This window comes from Sarcophilus harrisii, chromosome 1 (genome assembly GCF_902635505.1).
Source record: "Sarcophilus harrisii chromosome 1, mSarHar1.11, whole genome shotgun sequence".
Classification (NCBI taxonomy): domain Eukaryota; kingdom Metazoa; phylum Chordata; class Mammalia; order Dasyuromorphia; family Dasyuridae; genus Sarcophilus; species Sarcophilus harrisii.
In genome coordinates this window covers 293,021,735-293,039,617 of record NC_045426.1, presented here as the reverse complement: position 1 = coordinate 293,039,617, position 17,883 = coordinate 293,021,735, and the positions used below count along the sequence as shown (strand labels likewise).

The 17,883-nt window shown below is 34.7% G+C and overlaps 1 protein-coding gene across 1 annotated transcript in view; it reads left to right on the top strand.

Moving 5' to 3' along the window:
• NFIL3 (nuclear factor, interleukin 3 regulated) overlaps positions 1 to 8,742 on the top strand; it is a 34,424-nt gene extending 25,682 nt beyond the window's left edge. The window contains exon 2 of the mRNA XM_003759341.4: positions 6,621 to 8,742. Coding sequence (XP_003759389.1) covers positions 6,815 to 8,197 — 1,383 coding nt within the window. The 5' untranslated portion in view covers positions 6,621 to 6,814 and the 3' untranslated portion in view covers positions 8,198 to 8,742. The remainder of the gene's footprint in view (positions 1 to 6,620) is intronic.
• Positions 8,743 to 17,883: the final 9,141 nt, after the last annotated feature.

Below are 17,883 nucleotides of genomic sequence, written 5' to 3'. Positions count from 1 at the left end.
GAGTCTGATTCTTTTTATACAGCAAAATAATGGTTTGGTCATGTATACTTATTGTGTATCTAATTTATATTTTAATATATTTAACATCTACTGGTCATCCTGCCATGTGGGGGAGGGGGGGTGGAGGGGTAAGAGGTGAAAAATTGGAACAAGAGGTTTGGCAATTGTTAATGCTGTAAAGTTACCCATACATATAACCTGCAAATAAAAGGCTATTAAAAAAAAAAAAAAAAGATGCGATTATTTAGTTTCCAATTACTTTTTGGTCTATTTACCCTAACTTTTTGTTGAATGTAATTTTTATTGCAACGTGATCTGAAAAGAAAGCATTTACGATTTCTGCCTTCCTGCATTTAATTTTGAAGTCTTTATGTCCTAATATATGGTCAATTTTTGTGTAGGTTCCATGAACTACTGAGAAGAAAGTATACTCCTTTCTGTCACCATTCAGTTTTCTCCAGAGTTCTATCATACCTAATTTTTCTAATATTCTATTTACCTCTTTAATTTCTTTCATATTTATTTTGTGATTTGATTTATCTAAATCTGAGAGTGCAAGATTGATATCTCCTGATATGATAGTTTTGCTGGCTATTTCTTCTCGCAACTCTCTTAACTTCTCCTTTAGGAAGTTAGATGCTATACCACTTGGTGCATATATGTTTAATATTGATATTGCTTCATTGTCTAGTACCCTTTAGGAAGATTTAGTTTCCTTCCTTATCTCTTTTAATTAGATCCGTTTTTTCTTTTGCTTGATCTGATATAAGGATGGCTACCCCTGCTTTTTTGACTTCATCTGAAGCATAATAGATTCTGCTCCAGCCTTTTACATTTACTCTCTATGTAGTTCCCTGTTTTAAATGTGTTTCCTGTAAACAACATATTGTAGGGTTCTGACTTTTGATCCAGTCTGCTATCCACCTCCTCTTTATGAGAGAGTTCATGCCATTTACATTTATAGTTAAAATTACTAATTCTGTATTTCCTGCCATTCTAATATCTCCAGATTATGCTTTTCTTTATCTTGACCAACCCTTCCCCCCTTCCCTAGTATTAAACTTACTGGTCCCACTTGTGTCATGCAGCTCTCCCTCTTTAGGTTCCCTCCTTCCCTTTGAATCCTTTCCCCTTCTACCCTTCCCTTATTACTCTTTTTCCTTTTCCATTTTCCTCTGCCATTTTTTAATGAGGTGAGAGAAGATTCTCTGTAAAACAAATATGTCAATTATTTCCTCTTTGAGCCCAGTCTGATGAGAGTAGGATTCACATAATGCTCCTCCTCCCTCTAAGATCCCTCAAATATGATAGGTTTCCTTTGCCTCATCGTTGCATGTAATTTCCCTCTTTTTATCTCCCCTTTTCCCTTTTTCTGACACTATCCCCTTTCCATTTCTATCTCCCTTTTTTATGTTATATCAGTGAAATCAAATTATACATGTAGTTTTTATGTATATCCACAACAGAAATACAGTTCTCAAGAGTTCCTTTTACCCTTTTCTACTTCTCTTGAGTCCTGTTGTTGGAGATCACATTTTTTGGTTGAGTCTGTTTTTTTTCCTTAGAAACAAATGGAATTCTACCTCTGTTTTCTTAAATGTCCATCTTCTTCCATGGAAAAAAATGCTCACCTTAGCTGGGTAGTTTATTCTTGGCTGCATTCCAAGTTCTTTTGCCTTTCGGAATATCAGATTCCAGGCCCTTTGACCCTTTAATGTTCAGGCAGCCAGATCTTGCATGACCCTCATTGTGGCACCTCGGTATTTGAATTGTTTTTTTCTGGCTGCTTGTTATATTTTTTTTCTTTATTCTGAAAATTCTGAAATTTGGCCACAATATTCCTCAGAGTCTTTATTTTAGGGTCTTTTTCAGAAGGTGTTCGATGGATTCTTTCAACGCCTATTTTACTTTCTGGTTCTATTACTTCTGGGTAATTCTCTTTGATGATTTCCTGTAAAATAGTATCTAAGCCCTTTTTTTTTTCATCATAATTTTCGGGTAGTCCAATCATCCTCAGGTTATCTCTTCTAGATCTATTTTCCAGGTCTGTTGTTTTTCCAAGTAAATATTTGACCTTTTTTCCAATCTTTCATTTTTTTGGTTTTGCTTGACTGATTCTTGATGTCTCAATGAATCAGTCATTTCTATTTGTTCAGTTCTGATTTTTAGTGAGTTATTTTCTTCATTAGCTTTTTTTACTTCTTTTTGTATATGTCCAATTGAGTTTTTAAATGAATTATTTTGCTCGATGGAATTTTTTTCCATTTCACTAATTTTTTTTTTGGTGAGTTATTTTCTTTTTCCAATTCATAAATTCTGTGTCCCTGCACTTCTTGGGAGTTTTTTTACCTTTTCCAATTCACATTTCAGGAAGTTGTTGCTCTCTTTCGTAGCTTCTCTTTCCTTTCCCCATTTTTCTTCTAGTTCTCTTTTAAGGTTTTTAATAGTCTCTTCTAAAGAGAGCTTTTTTTGTATTGGGGACCAACAATTGTCTGGAGACTGCTATTAGTCTCTTCGGGGTTGAAAAGAAACTATCCATCATCCTTTTGATTTTTTTTACTCATTTTTAAAGCCTGTAGGGTCTGCCTTCAGGGGCAGGAGATTACCAGCTTCTTCTGGAGAACAGTGAAAGGTGTATGGACTGGTAGCCAGCTGGCTACAAAAAGCAGTGAGCTACTGGAGTGCTTTGGGAAAAAGTTCCCCACTTGGAAGTAACTCAGGCCTGCAGGGCAGAGCTGGGAAAGTGCCTTGCAAAGAACCCCTATGTGTGGGATAACTGCCCTGGGGCTAGATGCTAAAAAGTGAGAGTTTCACTACCCCAAGCCAAATCCCGCCCTGGGGCTGTGGGTATTAGCAGCTGAGCAGTGAATGGCCCTGCGGGACCAAAAGTGTGTCTGCCACAGGAAGCACAGTCCTGCTGGGGAAGTTCTATTGCCCCACGTCGAGCCCCCACCCCCCCTTCCTCGCTGTGCAGATTAGAGGATTAGAGGCTGCCCAGGCTGTGTCCACCCTGCCATGTAGATTTATAACTGCCCCTGCAAAAGCCCCGAACTGCAGGATGTGGCTGCAGGGCTGTGTTACGGTCTGCCTGGGTCACTTCCAGGTTTGGATGGTTACAGCCAGAAGAACTTATTCAGTTCTGGCATTTTTTAGAGTACCCTCCGTTTTAGGCTTTAATTTCTCTGCCAGTTTACTGCTTTGTAGTCAAGGCAGAGCAGTTAGCCTGTGGGAGAGTCATCTCTATAACTTCTTTAGCCACAGAGATCACCCCCGTCCCTGGTCTGCTCAGGACGCTAGTCTCTGGCTGCCTATGCTAGTCTGTTCCTGGCCCCTCAGGACAAACCTTTCCTGGCGATCTTCCAGATTATCTTCGGCTGGTAAATTATAGTGCTTCTAATCTTCATGAATTTAAGCAGTGAAGAGCTGTTTTTGAAGCTGAATTTAATTGTTGGTTGTGAGGGGAATGAGAGGAGCTTAGAAAGTCGGGTGTGCCTTCTCTGCATCTTGACTCCGCCCCTATTAAATAATCTTTTAAAAAATGAATATACAGGAGCAGAGCTAGGTGGTGCAGTGGATAAAGCACCAGTCCTGAAATTAGAATGACCTGAGTTCAAATCCAGTCTCATACACTTAACACTTCCTAGCTGTGTGACCCTGGGCAAGTCATTTAATCCCAATTGCCTCAGGAAAAAAAGAAAGAAAGAAAAAAAGCATACACAATTAGATATTGAAACGAATATCTAGAAAATGTTTAACCTAGGGGCAAAAAAAGTCAAGTTTTTCCTTTTTAAATAATTTTCCAAATTTTTTTTTGAAGAAACAGGAAAAAAAGGCAATATAAAATAAAATAAAATGAGAATATTATCATGTGCTCAGCAGAACATCAGGGAGAATTCAAAATATGTAACAACAAATACCAGTTTAAGAAAGTGTATATATAAATATACATATTAGTAGAAAAAATTATATTCATGAGTGGCCATTTTTTTACTTCCCTGTAAATTTGTTCTTTTGTTCTCTGCTGCACACCTTACTTTATTCTTTCGTTACCCTACCCCAGCACTCCCAATCAGGGTATAGTTAAAAAAGGGTGTATTTACATGTACATATATAGAGATACACACACACACACACACACACACACACACACACACACACGTCTTTCCTATCCCTGCTGATGCTTTCATTAACTAGGCTTACTATTACTTAACCTCCCCTCACCCAGGGATCCCTCCCTTGTCTTCTTTCCTCCCCCCCCCCCCCCACTTATTTCTTTATAGATTTTGAAGGGTGCTGTACCCTTTATGGTACATATGTAGTGATGTCTACTGAACCCATTCCTGATGTGAGTAGGTTTCCATAACTATGAGCCCTCCTCCTTGTAATGCCCCTGTCTATTCTTTCTCTGCATCTCATTTATATAACAGGATTACTATTTTTACTTTTACTTTGCCAATCTTTCTTTGAGTTTACTCTATTGTTGATGTAAATCTTAAACATACAGTATACATTTCCCATATAAAAAAAAAAATTGTCCATGTTGAGTTCCTTAACATTGTTCTTTGATAATGGCTATTCAGTTAAATTTGAGTATGGTTGATAGAAGGGCCTGAAAATCTGCAAATTCATTAATGTCCTATTTTTTTCTCATTGAAAATTATAAATAATTTTACTGGATGTGATATTTTTGGCCACAGGCATAATTATTTTGCTTGTTTGTAGATATGATTCTAGGACCTGCAGTCTTTTATTGTGGCTGCTGATAAGTCTTGTACAATTCTAATTATAGCTCCGGCATATTTGAATTGGTTTTTTCTTGTGTCTTGCAAAATATTCTCTTTGATCTGAGGGTTTCGAAATTTGACAATAATCGTTTTATGTGTTTTCTATAATGGATCTCTTTGAGGTGGTGATGGGTAGATTTTAAAAAATTTCTACTTTCTCCATGATCCAGGACAATTTTCTAGGATTATTTCCAACATTGTTGTGTCAAGATTCTTTTTTTGATCACAACTGGCAGTCCAATCATTTTTATATTATCTTTTCTTTATTTATTTTCTGATTTGTTGTTTTAATTATGAAATGTTTCACACTCTGTTCTATTTTCTCATTTTTTATCATGTTTTGTTATTGGTCTCTCATAGCTTCACTGGCCTTCCCTTTCCCAGTTCTAATTTTCAGAATTATTTTCATCTTTGAGACTCTCCTGTTCTAGTTGGTTAGCTTTTTTTTCATAATCTTGTTTTTCTTGGATGGTTTTAATTTTTTTTCCTTTAGTTTTTCTTCAGTGTCTTTCATTTGATTTTTTAATTCATTTTTGAATAACTAAAGTATCCTTCTCTGAAGATGATTCCTGGCAATATATAGGAATTTTGCTATTCCTAAGTGAAATTTTGATCCATTAATTTTGAGAGAATTAGAAATAGAAAACATTTCTAAGCACACAGCACAGATGCTTTCAAAAGAAATACTTGAAATTTGAAATTACTTTCCCTTTGCTGCTGGATGTTGAAACAAGTTAAATCACTAAGCTAAGCCTTCATTCAGTGAAATTATGGAAAGTTTTATGCTTACATTGTGGTCAGGTTTTCTTAAATTCTTTTTATTTTATTTTTTTTTACTGAGGCAATTGTGGTTAAGTGACTTGCCCAGAGTCACACAGCTAGGAAGTGTTGTGTGTGAGACCAGAGTTGAACTCAGGTCCTCCTGACTTCAGGGCTGGTGCTCTGTAAAGTCTGGGCTAGTTCCAGAGTCAGGATAAGCAAAAGTCGTTGGTCTATAGGAGGAGAATTGAAGGAGATGGACAAAACTGCCAAGAGTTTTGCCAAAGATTCTTCCTTTATCCAGAGTCCAGAATCTCCACTCTTTTTCTTCCTCATCCTAAGGCCAAGTGAAGTTCTCTCACCTCTCTCACTCTACCCCCCAATCCTTACCTACAATTCTCTTAACCCCAAGCATTGAGCTAGCATTAACTGTGAAAAGAGAAATTCCAAACATATGCTAATAGAGTTATTGTCAATAGGTAATTAGCCTTAAGTGCTCCCTTGTCTGATTCAAGCATACCTCTTAAGAGTTTCAGCCCTTTACAATGCTCTATTCAATGTACTTCATAACTGTCCCTTAAATTCTATTTTAAATGAGTCTTATTTTGTTTTAGAAATGCATACTTCAAGTTATATATTCTGTTTTAAAAAATTGGAATCAGGTCTTTTGAAATTGGAGGAAAGAGAACTGGATTCATATTTCCCCTTAAACTTTTAATAACTAATTGACTCTGGGGCAAATCATTTTGCTTCAAGCAGTTACATAAGACTTAATACAAGTAATAAGTTATAAGATTATGTGTCTTAATTACTAAGTAAGAGCCAGTTTGCATTATTATACTTTAAGATAGTTGAGGGAGTTCTCATACCAGAATGTGCTTACAGTTATTTGCACTTTCTTGATGTCAAATGAACTTCTGCCATAGTTATTTTTTTTAATAATGAAATCAATAGTAACTAGTATTAATATCATCAAAAATGATTTAAAAGTAACCTGGCATGAAAATGGCAATTTATCCAAAATAAAAAACAGGAGAGGTATAACTCAATAACATTTTTTTTATTTTTCTATTGCAGATCACTTAGAAGATTTTGATTATATTTAGTGAGAAAAAAACACGTGTCCTTACTTTTTGCAACATGAAACAAAAAGAAGAATGCTGATGGATATAAGAACAAAATTTTTAAAGAATTTTGGTTTGAGAAATACTGGAGATACGATTTGCCCTGTGACACAAGGTAAAAAAAAGATTTAGTTAAAGTTGTTTCTGATGCAGCTAAGAAAAATGCAGACCATTAAAAAGGAGCCAGCACTTGTTGATACAAGTAAAAATGTGGACAAAATGATAGTGATTACTTCTGCTCTAACTGAAGTGTCTGAAGATTTGAATACAAATGAAGATCTATTACTTACTGAAGGAGTTGGTGGAAAAAACAAATCTTCAGCTTGCCGGAGAAAAAGGGAATTCATTCCAGATGAAAAGAAAGATGCTATGTATTGGGAAAAAAGAAGAAAAAATAATGAAGCTGCCAAAAGATCTCGTGAGAAACGTCGGCTGAATGACTTAGTTTTGGAAAACAAACTAATTGCATTGGGAGAAGAGAATGCCTCTTTAAAAGCAGAACTGCTCTCACTAAAATTAAAATTTGGTTTAATTAGTTCTACATTATATGCTCAGGAGATTCAGAAACTCAGTAATTCTACAGCTGTATATTTCCAAGACTATCAAACAACCAAATCAAACAGCACATTTTTGGATGATCATGAAACTTCTATAGTGGGAAGTAGTTGCATTTCTGTCATTAAACACTCTCCTCAGAGCTCTTTGTCTGATGTCTCAGAAGTATCATCAATGGAGCATTCTCAGGAGAGTCCTATTCAGAACAATTGCATAAGTCCTCCAAATAAGTTCCAAGATATAAAACAGGAACCTATGGAATTAGAAAGCTATACAAGAGAGTCAAGAGATGATAGAGGTTCCTATACAACATCCATTTATCAAAACTACATAGGAAGTACCTTCTCTGGTTATTCTCATTCACCTCCTCTTTTGCAAGTTAATCGATCCTCTAGCAATTCACCAAGAACATCAGAAACTGATGATGGTGTGGTAGGCAAGTCATCTGATGGAGAAGATGAGCAGCAAGTTCCTAAAGGCCCAATTCATTCACCAGTTGAACTTAAAAGCATCCATGCAACAGTTGTTAAAGTTCCAGAAGTGAATTCCGCACTACCACATAAGCTTCGGATTAAAGCCAAAGCCATGCAAATAAAAGTAGAAACATTAGATAATGAATTTGATGTCACGCAGAAACTTTCCTCACCTATTGATATGTCATCCAAGAGACATTTTGAACTTGAAAAGAATGATACACAAAATTTGGTACATTCTTCCCTTACTCCTTTCTCTGTGCAAGTGACTAACATTCAAGATTGGTCACTCAAACCAGAACATTGGGATCCAAAAGAACTCAATGGCAAAATTGAAAATGGTTGCAAAACTGGAGTTATTGGAATTAAAAACAATATATACAATGTCTCTGATTCAGAGAACTTGTATTTAAAACAAGGGATAGCAAACTTATCTGCAGAGGTTGCTTCACTTAAAAGACTTATAACCACACAACAAATTTCTGCTTCAGATTCTACTTAAGTTACTACTGAATTGTTGTTTTAAAGATGCTATTTGCAGTAGATTAACATGTTTTGTATTATGCTGAATTTTCACTGGACTTGTGAGGTCATTTCACTGTAATGTTCACATGTTGTCCGATAGATGTCTTTTAATGCACAAATTACTATGAAAATTAGATTGTTTTATGATCACTATGTCTTGTATATAGTCAAATAGCCTGTGCAGAGGCTAAATATAGAACATTATTTTTTGTTGTTCAATTATTAAGTGTGCAAGTTACCACTTACAATAAAGTATTGGTGACAAACATGGAATTTTACTCCAGTAAAGCCAATTCAATGAAAAAGGCAATGGTTCTGTTAAATGATGGAATAATTACACATTTAACATTTTACTTATTCCTTTGACTTTTATCTCTTAACTAAGATAAATTTGTAATAGACACTTTCCAAGCATTTTGTTTGGGCTTTCTGTCAGTTTGCCTGAATGTAACCTTTAAAAGAGAAAAAAAATGAAACCCTGGGGGGAAAAAAATAGAATCTGATTTTTTATTTGAAAATTCCTTAATTGCTTCTCATTAGTTTTTTTTTTTTAATGAACTTTTCATTACACATCAGTTGTTTGGGTTTTTGTTGTTTTGTTGTTGTTGTTTTTATTTTAGTAAAAAAAAGCCCAAATTGATTATCAGCATCCTTGCCAGACTCTTCTCTTTTGAGCAATGTACATAGATGCAGTTAATTGAATCAGTAACAGGGCTTACTGTATTGTATGGCTATGAGTGATTTAAAAATTGGATAAAGGGAAAATACTTAGTAATGTAATTTTCTTTCATTGTAACCCATGCAATTCTGGCAGATGACCATCTGGGGAGCTTAGTTCTTTAGTAATAAAATAAAACTAAAATATACCTGTATTTTTAGCTTGCATACTACTTTTATATATTTCATATTAATTCCTTTTTTGTCATGCAGTTTGACTATACAAAAGTGTTTGACTTATATCAACCCTCCAACAAAATGACTGACTTTTTTTTTTAAATACTGAAAATATACAGTAGGTATATGATTTCAGAATCAATTAGGAAATGATTATTTCATGAAATGTACAGCAATAGTCATGGGTACCAGTCAAGAGAAAGTTAATGAAAAGTTCATTTCTGGATTATTAAGAGTTATCAGCAGAAATATAAAGTTCATTATGTATTATTACAAATTATTTGCTTTCATTTGCAATATTTCTTAGATATAGAGCTTAAAAGGCATTTTCATATTGATTTATAAGAATACTTTATAGTTTTTATAGAATAGCCCTGTCTTCAATTTTACATGAAACTAAAGTATTTAAAGCACAAAAAGAAGGCCTAACCATCTAACCTAACCTAACCTAACAATCACTAAACATTTATTAAGTGCCTAGTGGGTGCTAAGCCCTGGAGATATAGGAGGCAATTCTTGCCCTTGAAGCCTACAGTCTAATTCTGCTGGAAAACACAGAGTATTAGTTTTCCTAAAAGATCAAAGACTGGGATAGGATTATGGTTACTTAATAACTAATGCCTATAATACTTTTTACAAAGCTCTTAACAGACATTATCTTGTTTGATCCTTGTAACAACCATGTGAAGTAAGTGATATTTTTATTCTCATTTTATGGTTAATGAAATGAGACTGATAGTGATTTGTCTATGTCATACCTGGTAAGTATCTAAAACAGTATCTGAACTCGGGTCTTCCTGTTGCTGGTCCATTGCATCAACATTTTAAGAGTCATATAGGAGTAGTGAACAATTTATTTCTAGATAATCACAAACAGATTCCCGAGTCTCTTCCTTCCTTTTTTGCTCCCATAAAAGATCTGCTTTTTAGTGCTAGCATAGATTGGCATTTTCAGAGTCTATTCTAGTAATGCTAAAATCATTTCCTTGAGACAACAATATGGACTGTGTAGTAAGTTTTAAAGTAATGTTTAAAAGCAGAACAATGCTTAGTAGCCTATATGGAGGAATATGTTGATAAAAATAAAAATAGGAGCTCCAAATAATTTCCCTAAAGTATTTTATACACATTAGAAATTATTATTTAATTAATGAAGGATCATAAAGAAATGGAGTTGTGAAAATACTAAATTTTGAAAAACGTAATTGGGAAAAGGAAAAATGGTTGGGGGTTGTTTATATATAAAAAAATTAATTTGAAGATTTTTTAAAACTACTGTGGCAAATGAGAGAGATTTCAGTTGTAATCATGGAAATTAGAAATCAGTGATTTCCAGCCAAACTTGTACTATCCATTTTATCTGACTCTAAAAATATGATGTTTAAATTTCAGCAGTTTTATTTCTCTTTGTCCATTTATTGACAGTAATCTCAATAAATGATGATATGATCGGAGTTTAGGAAGAAGGGGAAAACCAAATGAAATGATTTTAGTAAATCAGTGTTTGAATATTGAGTTAACTCTATGAAGAGGTCATTGGAGTTCAATATTCATTAATGTAGGGTGGGGAAGGATATGTGAGGGACCAAAGGAAGGAATTCTAATAAATTGTCACTTTTCTTGGGGCCCTGGGCCTGGATTTTCAAAACAGTTGAATATGTATTATTTATGTTAACATGCATTTCATACTCTATTAAGTAGGCAGAGCATTTGTGCAAAGAGTTTTGAGTGAAGTTGCCAAGATCATAGCTGGTAAACAAAAGAACTAGAACCAAATCTCCCATAACTTCTGTCTTTTGGATCAGAGTAAAACCATATGAATTTCCTTTCTTCCCTCCTATGAAACTGTTCATTGTGTTTATGCCCTGAGAAACTATTTACCTCCTTTAACTATAAATAATGGAATTCAACAGAAATCATGACACTTAAGCAAATATTTAGCCAGGAACAATGTCATAAAGGAAATTTATAACTTTGAAAACAAGGCCTTATTTCCTAAAGATCTCAAATTTCATGTTAAAATGTACATAGCAGGTACTATTACTATTGTTGGTATTATTATTGGTAATAATTCATATTTAGAGTGCACTAAAAAATTCTGAGGAACATAGTAATAGTTATTTCCCTTTTATGGTAGAAAAAACATGCTGAATGAGCCAATTCCAAATTGGGGGGAAAGGGGGAATGAAGAGCTAAATGCAAATAATACTTAAAGCCTAAGTATTAGCCATATTTATATCAGAAATCCTTAGTAATTATAGTTTCAGAAGCATACCCATAATTAGGTAAGGGAATTTTTATTATGAAAAATATAATTTTTTAGCTTATTAAATTGAACATTGAGCCAATTCAATTAGCTCCATTGAGCTAACTTGTATAAATTGTTCTTATAGTTCAAGAAAATTTGGGTTGTAAAAGAAAACAATTGTTACTGAGATTTTGAATATAACACTTTTTAACTATTACTTTGGAGAAATCATTTAGCTTCTCAGTGTCCAACACAATTTTCTAACAGTGATATTTGCAGATGAGTTGGTGCAAGGAATTTCTATGCTATATATCTGAACCACTTACTCAATAAAATCATAGTATTAAAAAATCCTAAATTAACTTAGAGCTAAAGTTTTTGTCTCAGAACTTATTTTAGAGCCATTTTGTCATATTTATTGTGGTTACTTTAATACAGACAATATGACTTAAGTGTAGAAAACTGCTCTCACCTCTCATATATACATATGATCCTCAGCAAGTCATTTAATTTCTCAGTGCTCCAGGCAACTCAAGACTTGCCAAGAAGGTGCCAATTGTAAGGGTGGAAAGAGTTTCCTAACCTGGGACTTAATAGAATAATATATTTAGAACTAGAAGAGACACTAGGCAAACAGGTTAAGTGACTCTCCTTTAATGAAAGACAAAATTTGAATCTTTTTGGATCCAAATCCAGTGCTTAATCATTAGGTGATCCAATAGTCTACCTGGACATAACAATCACAGCTTCAGGCCATTTTTCTACTTTAATAATACTTGATATTTATGGACTGATTTAATGCTTAGATCATCTCCTTTGATTCTCATAACAATTCTTTAAACTAGATTTGATTTTACAGCATTTTACAGATGAGGAAAATGAGACAAAGGGGAGGTGGGGAATTTTGCCCAAGGTCTTTGAAATAGTAAATGTTAGAGGAAGAATTAAAAACCTCATGTCCCCATTTCCAAGCCTAGCTGTCTTGGCTACTGAACTGCCATTACCTTTACTTTCAATTGTTATAAATTGCGTCCTTTTTACAAAACCATATCTACAAATGAGGAGGTTATACTAAATGCTTTCTAAAATCCCTTTTAGCCCTTGATCTGTAGCTCTAAGTTAACAGAAAATTATTATCAATAAAGTTACAAAGGCCAATCAACAAATATTTCCTGAATGCCTACAATGTGCTGTATTCAAAGTTCCATTGAATATGCAAAGAAATATGACTCAAACCCTTCTGTTTTCAAGGATCTTACTGTCAAGTTTGGCAAACAGTATAGATACATTTAAAAGATCAATAAAAAGCTAAGTAACATGAAAAATGCAAAGTGGTTAGATAAGAAGGTTACAGACAAGATGAAAATTAAAGATTTGCATCTGGAAGTACCTTTAAGGTATATTAGCACCTCATTCTATAAATGAAATAGATCAAATCAACATAGGTATTAAGGTTGTGAGATTCAAATCTAGATCAGGGTACTCTAAATCTAACATTCTTAAAGATTTAACCTATGTTCAAAAGGGAAAGAACCTGTGGGCTGAAGAAGTCAAATAAACTTTTCTAGAAGAATTGGGACTTGAACTGGGCTTTAAAGATTGATAGTATTCAAAATATAGAGAATAAGGGAGAACTTGCAGATAGAAAGAATGATATGAAGAAAGGTAAAGAGATAACTATTATTCATTTGGGTGCAAATTGTTCACTGTGCACTGCTTTGCTGTACTGCCTATGGGATTTTCTTGGCAAAGAGACTGGAGTTGTTTGCCATTCTCTTATCCAGTGGATTAAGGCAAACAAGTTAAATGATTTGACCAGAGTCACTGCTGTTAATTATATTTGAAGGTCGTATTTGAACTCATCTTCCTAGCTGCTCTTAAAGAGATAACTAAGTAGAAGGACTCTTATGGGGATAGTGAATAAAAATGAAATTTGCAGGATCCAATGTATCACATAAATGATATTTAGGGAGATATACAAGAGTTTTGAATGTCAAATTATAAAGATTGAACTTTGTTCTCTTGGCAGCAGAGAAACAATGTAAGGTTTTACCTCCTTTCTTATTAAATTTATGTTTACTCTTTCATAATCAACTTATGGGGGGGGAGGCATTTATACTAATTGCCTCCATTTCCTCACCTCCCACTAATTTCTGAGTTAGGTTTCTTATTCTGCAACTAGACTGTAACTGCACTCCTTTAATCACCTTAATTGATAAATTCAATGGCATTTTTTTTTTTACATCTTCATAATTTATATCTCCAGTTTTTGACAATATTAATACTATAAGGACTAGAATTTAAGAATACCTTGAAGGAGCAAGCTTGGTTATTTTACAGAGCATCTTTTAAGACAAAAAAGAAATTGAATGAAAATCATTATTTCAAAGTAAAATTATAAAAATGTTGCATCTCTTGATATGCCTAGTCCATTTAGTGTCTTATCTGTCCTCCTTAATCACTCCATTCCCTCGGCTATTTTTCACAGTTAGGGGATCTTGGGTCAGATAGTTGGTGTAGTGGATAGAGGCTGACCCTGAAATTAGGACAACCTGAGTTAAAATCTGACTTCAGACACTTAATACTTCCTAGCTTTGTGACCTTGGGCACTCCAATTGCCTCACAAAAGGGGGAATGGGATAACAAACAAACAAAAAAAAGTGCTAGATTTTATTTCATTCCCTAGCTATGTGACTATTGATCTGACTCCTTAGATTATCATCACTGTCCCACTTCTCAACTGTAGCCCCAAGGCCACATACTCAAACCTCCTCTTCTTTCAGTGATCTCAATTTCCTTTGGGTTAGTTATCATTTCAATGAATATTTCTCTTGTATCTACATATCCTACCTGTATCTCTTTTCTAAGCTCTAGTATTGCATCATCAACTTCCTGCTGGATATCTTTCCCCTAGTTGACCTATAAGCATCTCAAATTCAACATAACTAGTCATATATATCCTCCAAATTTCTGTTTCTGTTTAGGACACCAACATATTTCACAACTCTTACTTTACTTCTCATATCCAATCAAAGTCTTGTTAGTTTCTACTGCCACTAATTTTCTACTCACATAGCTACCACTTCAATTCAGTTCTTCATCTCCTCTCCCAACAGCCTCCCAGTCTCTCCCCTATTCCATCTCTAAACAGTTGCCAAATTAATTTTCCTAAAACAGATCTAACTATGATAGAATACCATTCAAGAATCTATGGTGTTCTACTCTAAGTGTCCTTTTAAGCTCTTCACAATGGTTTCAGCTCACCTTTCCAAATTTATTTCATCTTTTTCCACTACTTGATTTTTCTTCCCCTCTCTTTCCCTTCCTTTCTCTTCTTTTATGTCTTTGCACAACCTGTCATCTTCACTCTTGGCTAAAGAATACCTCCCCAACACTATATGAAGACTTTTCTGATTTCTTCCCCCTCCCCCCTTTCAAAATCATTATTTTATTTACCTTTATTTGATGGTACTGCAAACCTGGGTGTCCACTTCCTTGGCATGCCAGATGATGTGGATGTACTACAGTTGCACTGGCAACCCACATGAACATGAAATATGAAAAAAGGCAATCTATTAGCTGGCAGTATAACACAGAGTCAGCTCTGAAATCTGTTCAAACCCTACTTTTTAAGTTCCTTCAAAAGGTAATTTATCCTATCTGGGCACAAATTTCCTTGTTAAAATGAAGACGAACTATTTGACATCTGAAATCCCTTTCGAGGTTAAATTTGTGATAAAATGATAGTTTAATTTTTTCTTGAGCATTCATAACAAATAACATGGTCATTCAATGCAGTATAAAAATAGAGGGGAGCAACAAAGGGAGAAAAATCAAGTATTAAGACTAGTTTGATAGATTGGCATTTTAGGAGTCTAGGTACAAGGTGGTAAGTGAGAAGATCCTGAAATGAATGGAAAATGCCATCCCACTTGTTACTTCTTTTTAGGCATTTTTGTCTTTTAAATTCTTATTCATGTAAATTCTAAGTTGGCACTCTCAAACTATAAAGAACATTGTGATTATAGCAGAACAAATAATGTAGGTTGTGAGATAAAAGAGCACTTTATCTAGTAAATTGTATCTTTTGCAAATATATATACAAGATATGTAATTTAAAACAAGCACCTATAAATGAATAAGAGGACAAAAGCATTTTTGTGAAGAAAAAATGGTTTCAAGATTTTTTATTTGCATGTTTTTGCAATTCTATGAGACGATACTTCTTGATGTCCTAGGTTGGTATTAGTTACCTATAAAATGAAGGATTTGGATTAGATGGTTCCTATGGTCCCTTTCAATTCTAAATATATGATTCTATGACACTTTTCTTTGGTACTATTGGCACCAGAGTTTAGCACAGTTTCTATGTGTCAGGAGCTCTATAAGTAGGTATTGGATTGCATTGAATAGAACAGAATTGAGTTGAATTGATTCAATTGGATTGAAACGTGAACATATATATCATGACAGCCCAAGGCATTTTTAGAAGAACATAAATTATAGCTTTGCTGAGCAAAAAAATGTCATTGGTTCAGTGGATATAGCCATAAAAGAGAAGATCAGAGCTATTAGACTTCCAGCAGTTAAGCTGTGAATAAATAGCAAATCACTGTAATCCTCCTTTATCTCCTGAAAATCATAAAGTAGTACCCCAAAACAAGTCTTGGAGGGACAGACCCAGCAGGGAAATAGAATGAAACAGTAGAGGAAACATGGAGCATTAGCAGAAGGAGGGGGCATTACAGTCCAAGAGAGGAAGATCTCCAGTGAGCCAGAAAGCAGCAAGTCCCACTTCAACAAATCAGCAAAAGATCCTGAGCCCTGGGTAGTGAAACAGGAGAATGCCAACATCCCCTCCCTTAACCCCTTGACAAAACCAGGGAAACCTTTGGATTCTGGCTGCCGGAACCACCACCTGCTCCAGATAACTCTGGTCAAACATGAATTCTCCAGAGATCAGACCACTACTTGCTTTAATGTAGCTCTGGGAAAACACAGGAACATTCCACCTGGCCAGAGCACATGCCAGATACCAACTAACACCCCAGATCAGCACAAAGTAAGCTTCCAGACTCTTACAGCATCCAGCAGCGCCTCAGCCCCTCAGCCAGCACAAGACCTGAAGATCTCCTGTAAGCCTCATGACACCATCAAAGCAGCACCAGGTAAAGCACCAAGGCCTGTAGCCACTGGCACAAGAAGTCTGAGATGGTACTTCTTTTACCTGTAGAGTTTTAAAAGAAAGGAGAAAACTTCCCATTCCCCCAAAAAAGAGAGATGAGCAAAAAACAAGTAAAAAAAGAGAATTTGGCATAGAAAGTTATATGGTGACAGGGAAGAACAAACAATACACAAAATCAGAAGATTAATATCAAAACATCTATGGGCAACCCCCTCCACCCCCAAAGCCAAGCAAGAAGTGGTCCCAGACATAGAAAGAACTCATGAAACAGTTCAAAATGGAGCTTAAAAATCAAAAGAAGTAGAAGAAAGCTTAGGGGAAAAAATGAGTGATGAAAAAAAGAATCAACAGCTTTGGAAACTTTTGGAAACTTGCTTAAAAGGTAGAATTGGCCAAATGGAAAAGAAAGTACAAAAGCTAATTGAAAACATATTAGAAGTTAGAATTGAGCAAGTGAAAGTTAATTTTTTTTGGTACTTTTAATTTTTTTTCTGAGGCAATTGGGATTAAATGACTTGCCTAAGCAAGTCACACAGCTAGGAAGTGTTAAGTATCTGAATCTAGATTTGAACTCGCGTCCTCTTGACTTCAGGGCTGGTGCTCTATCCACTGCACCCAATCAGCTGCCCCGGTACATGCTAATTATATAATATGTAATACTACTAGTTAATTTTGGGATACATCTTTTTGACATTAAGAATCAATCAGATAAATTCAAAAGAATGAAAAGGGGGTAGAAAAAATAAAATACCTCATGGGAAAAACAACAGACCTGAAAAACAGATCCAAGAGAACAACATTAGAATAATTGAACTACCTGAAAACTATAATCAAAAGGAGGACTTGAACAGCATCTTTCAAGTAATTATCAAGGAAAACTGCCCTGATATTCTAGAGCTAGAGGGTAAAATAGAAATGGAAAGAAATCACAAAATGAAAACTCTAAGGAGCATAACCAAATTTCATATCAAGAAAAAGTACTACAAATATCCAGGAAGAAACCAAATATTGGGGAATCAGAATCAGGATTATAGAAGACCTAGCAACTGCAACATTAAAGGACATGGAACATGACATTTCAGAAGCCAAAAGAATAACTTAAGTCTACAACCAAGGATTATTTTCCTGGCAGTATTCAAAGATAATACTTTAATAGGGGAAATGGTCATTTAATGAAATAGAAGGATTTCAGGTTTTCATAAGGAGATCAGAGCTAAATAAAAAATGTGGCCCTCAATATCAAGATCTAAGAAAAGCATAAACAGATAAAAAGGAGAAAGAAAACATAAGGGATTCAGTAGAGTTTAAATTGTTTACATTGATACATGGAAAAATG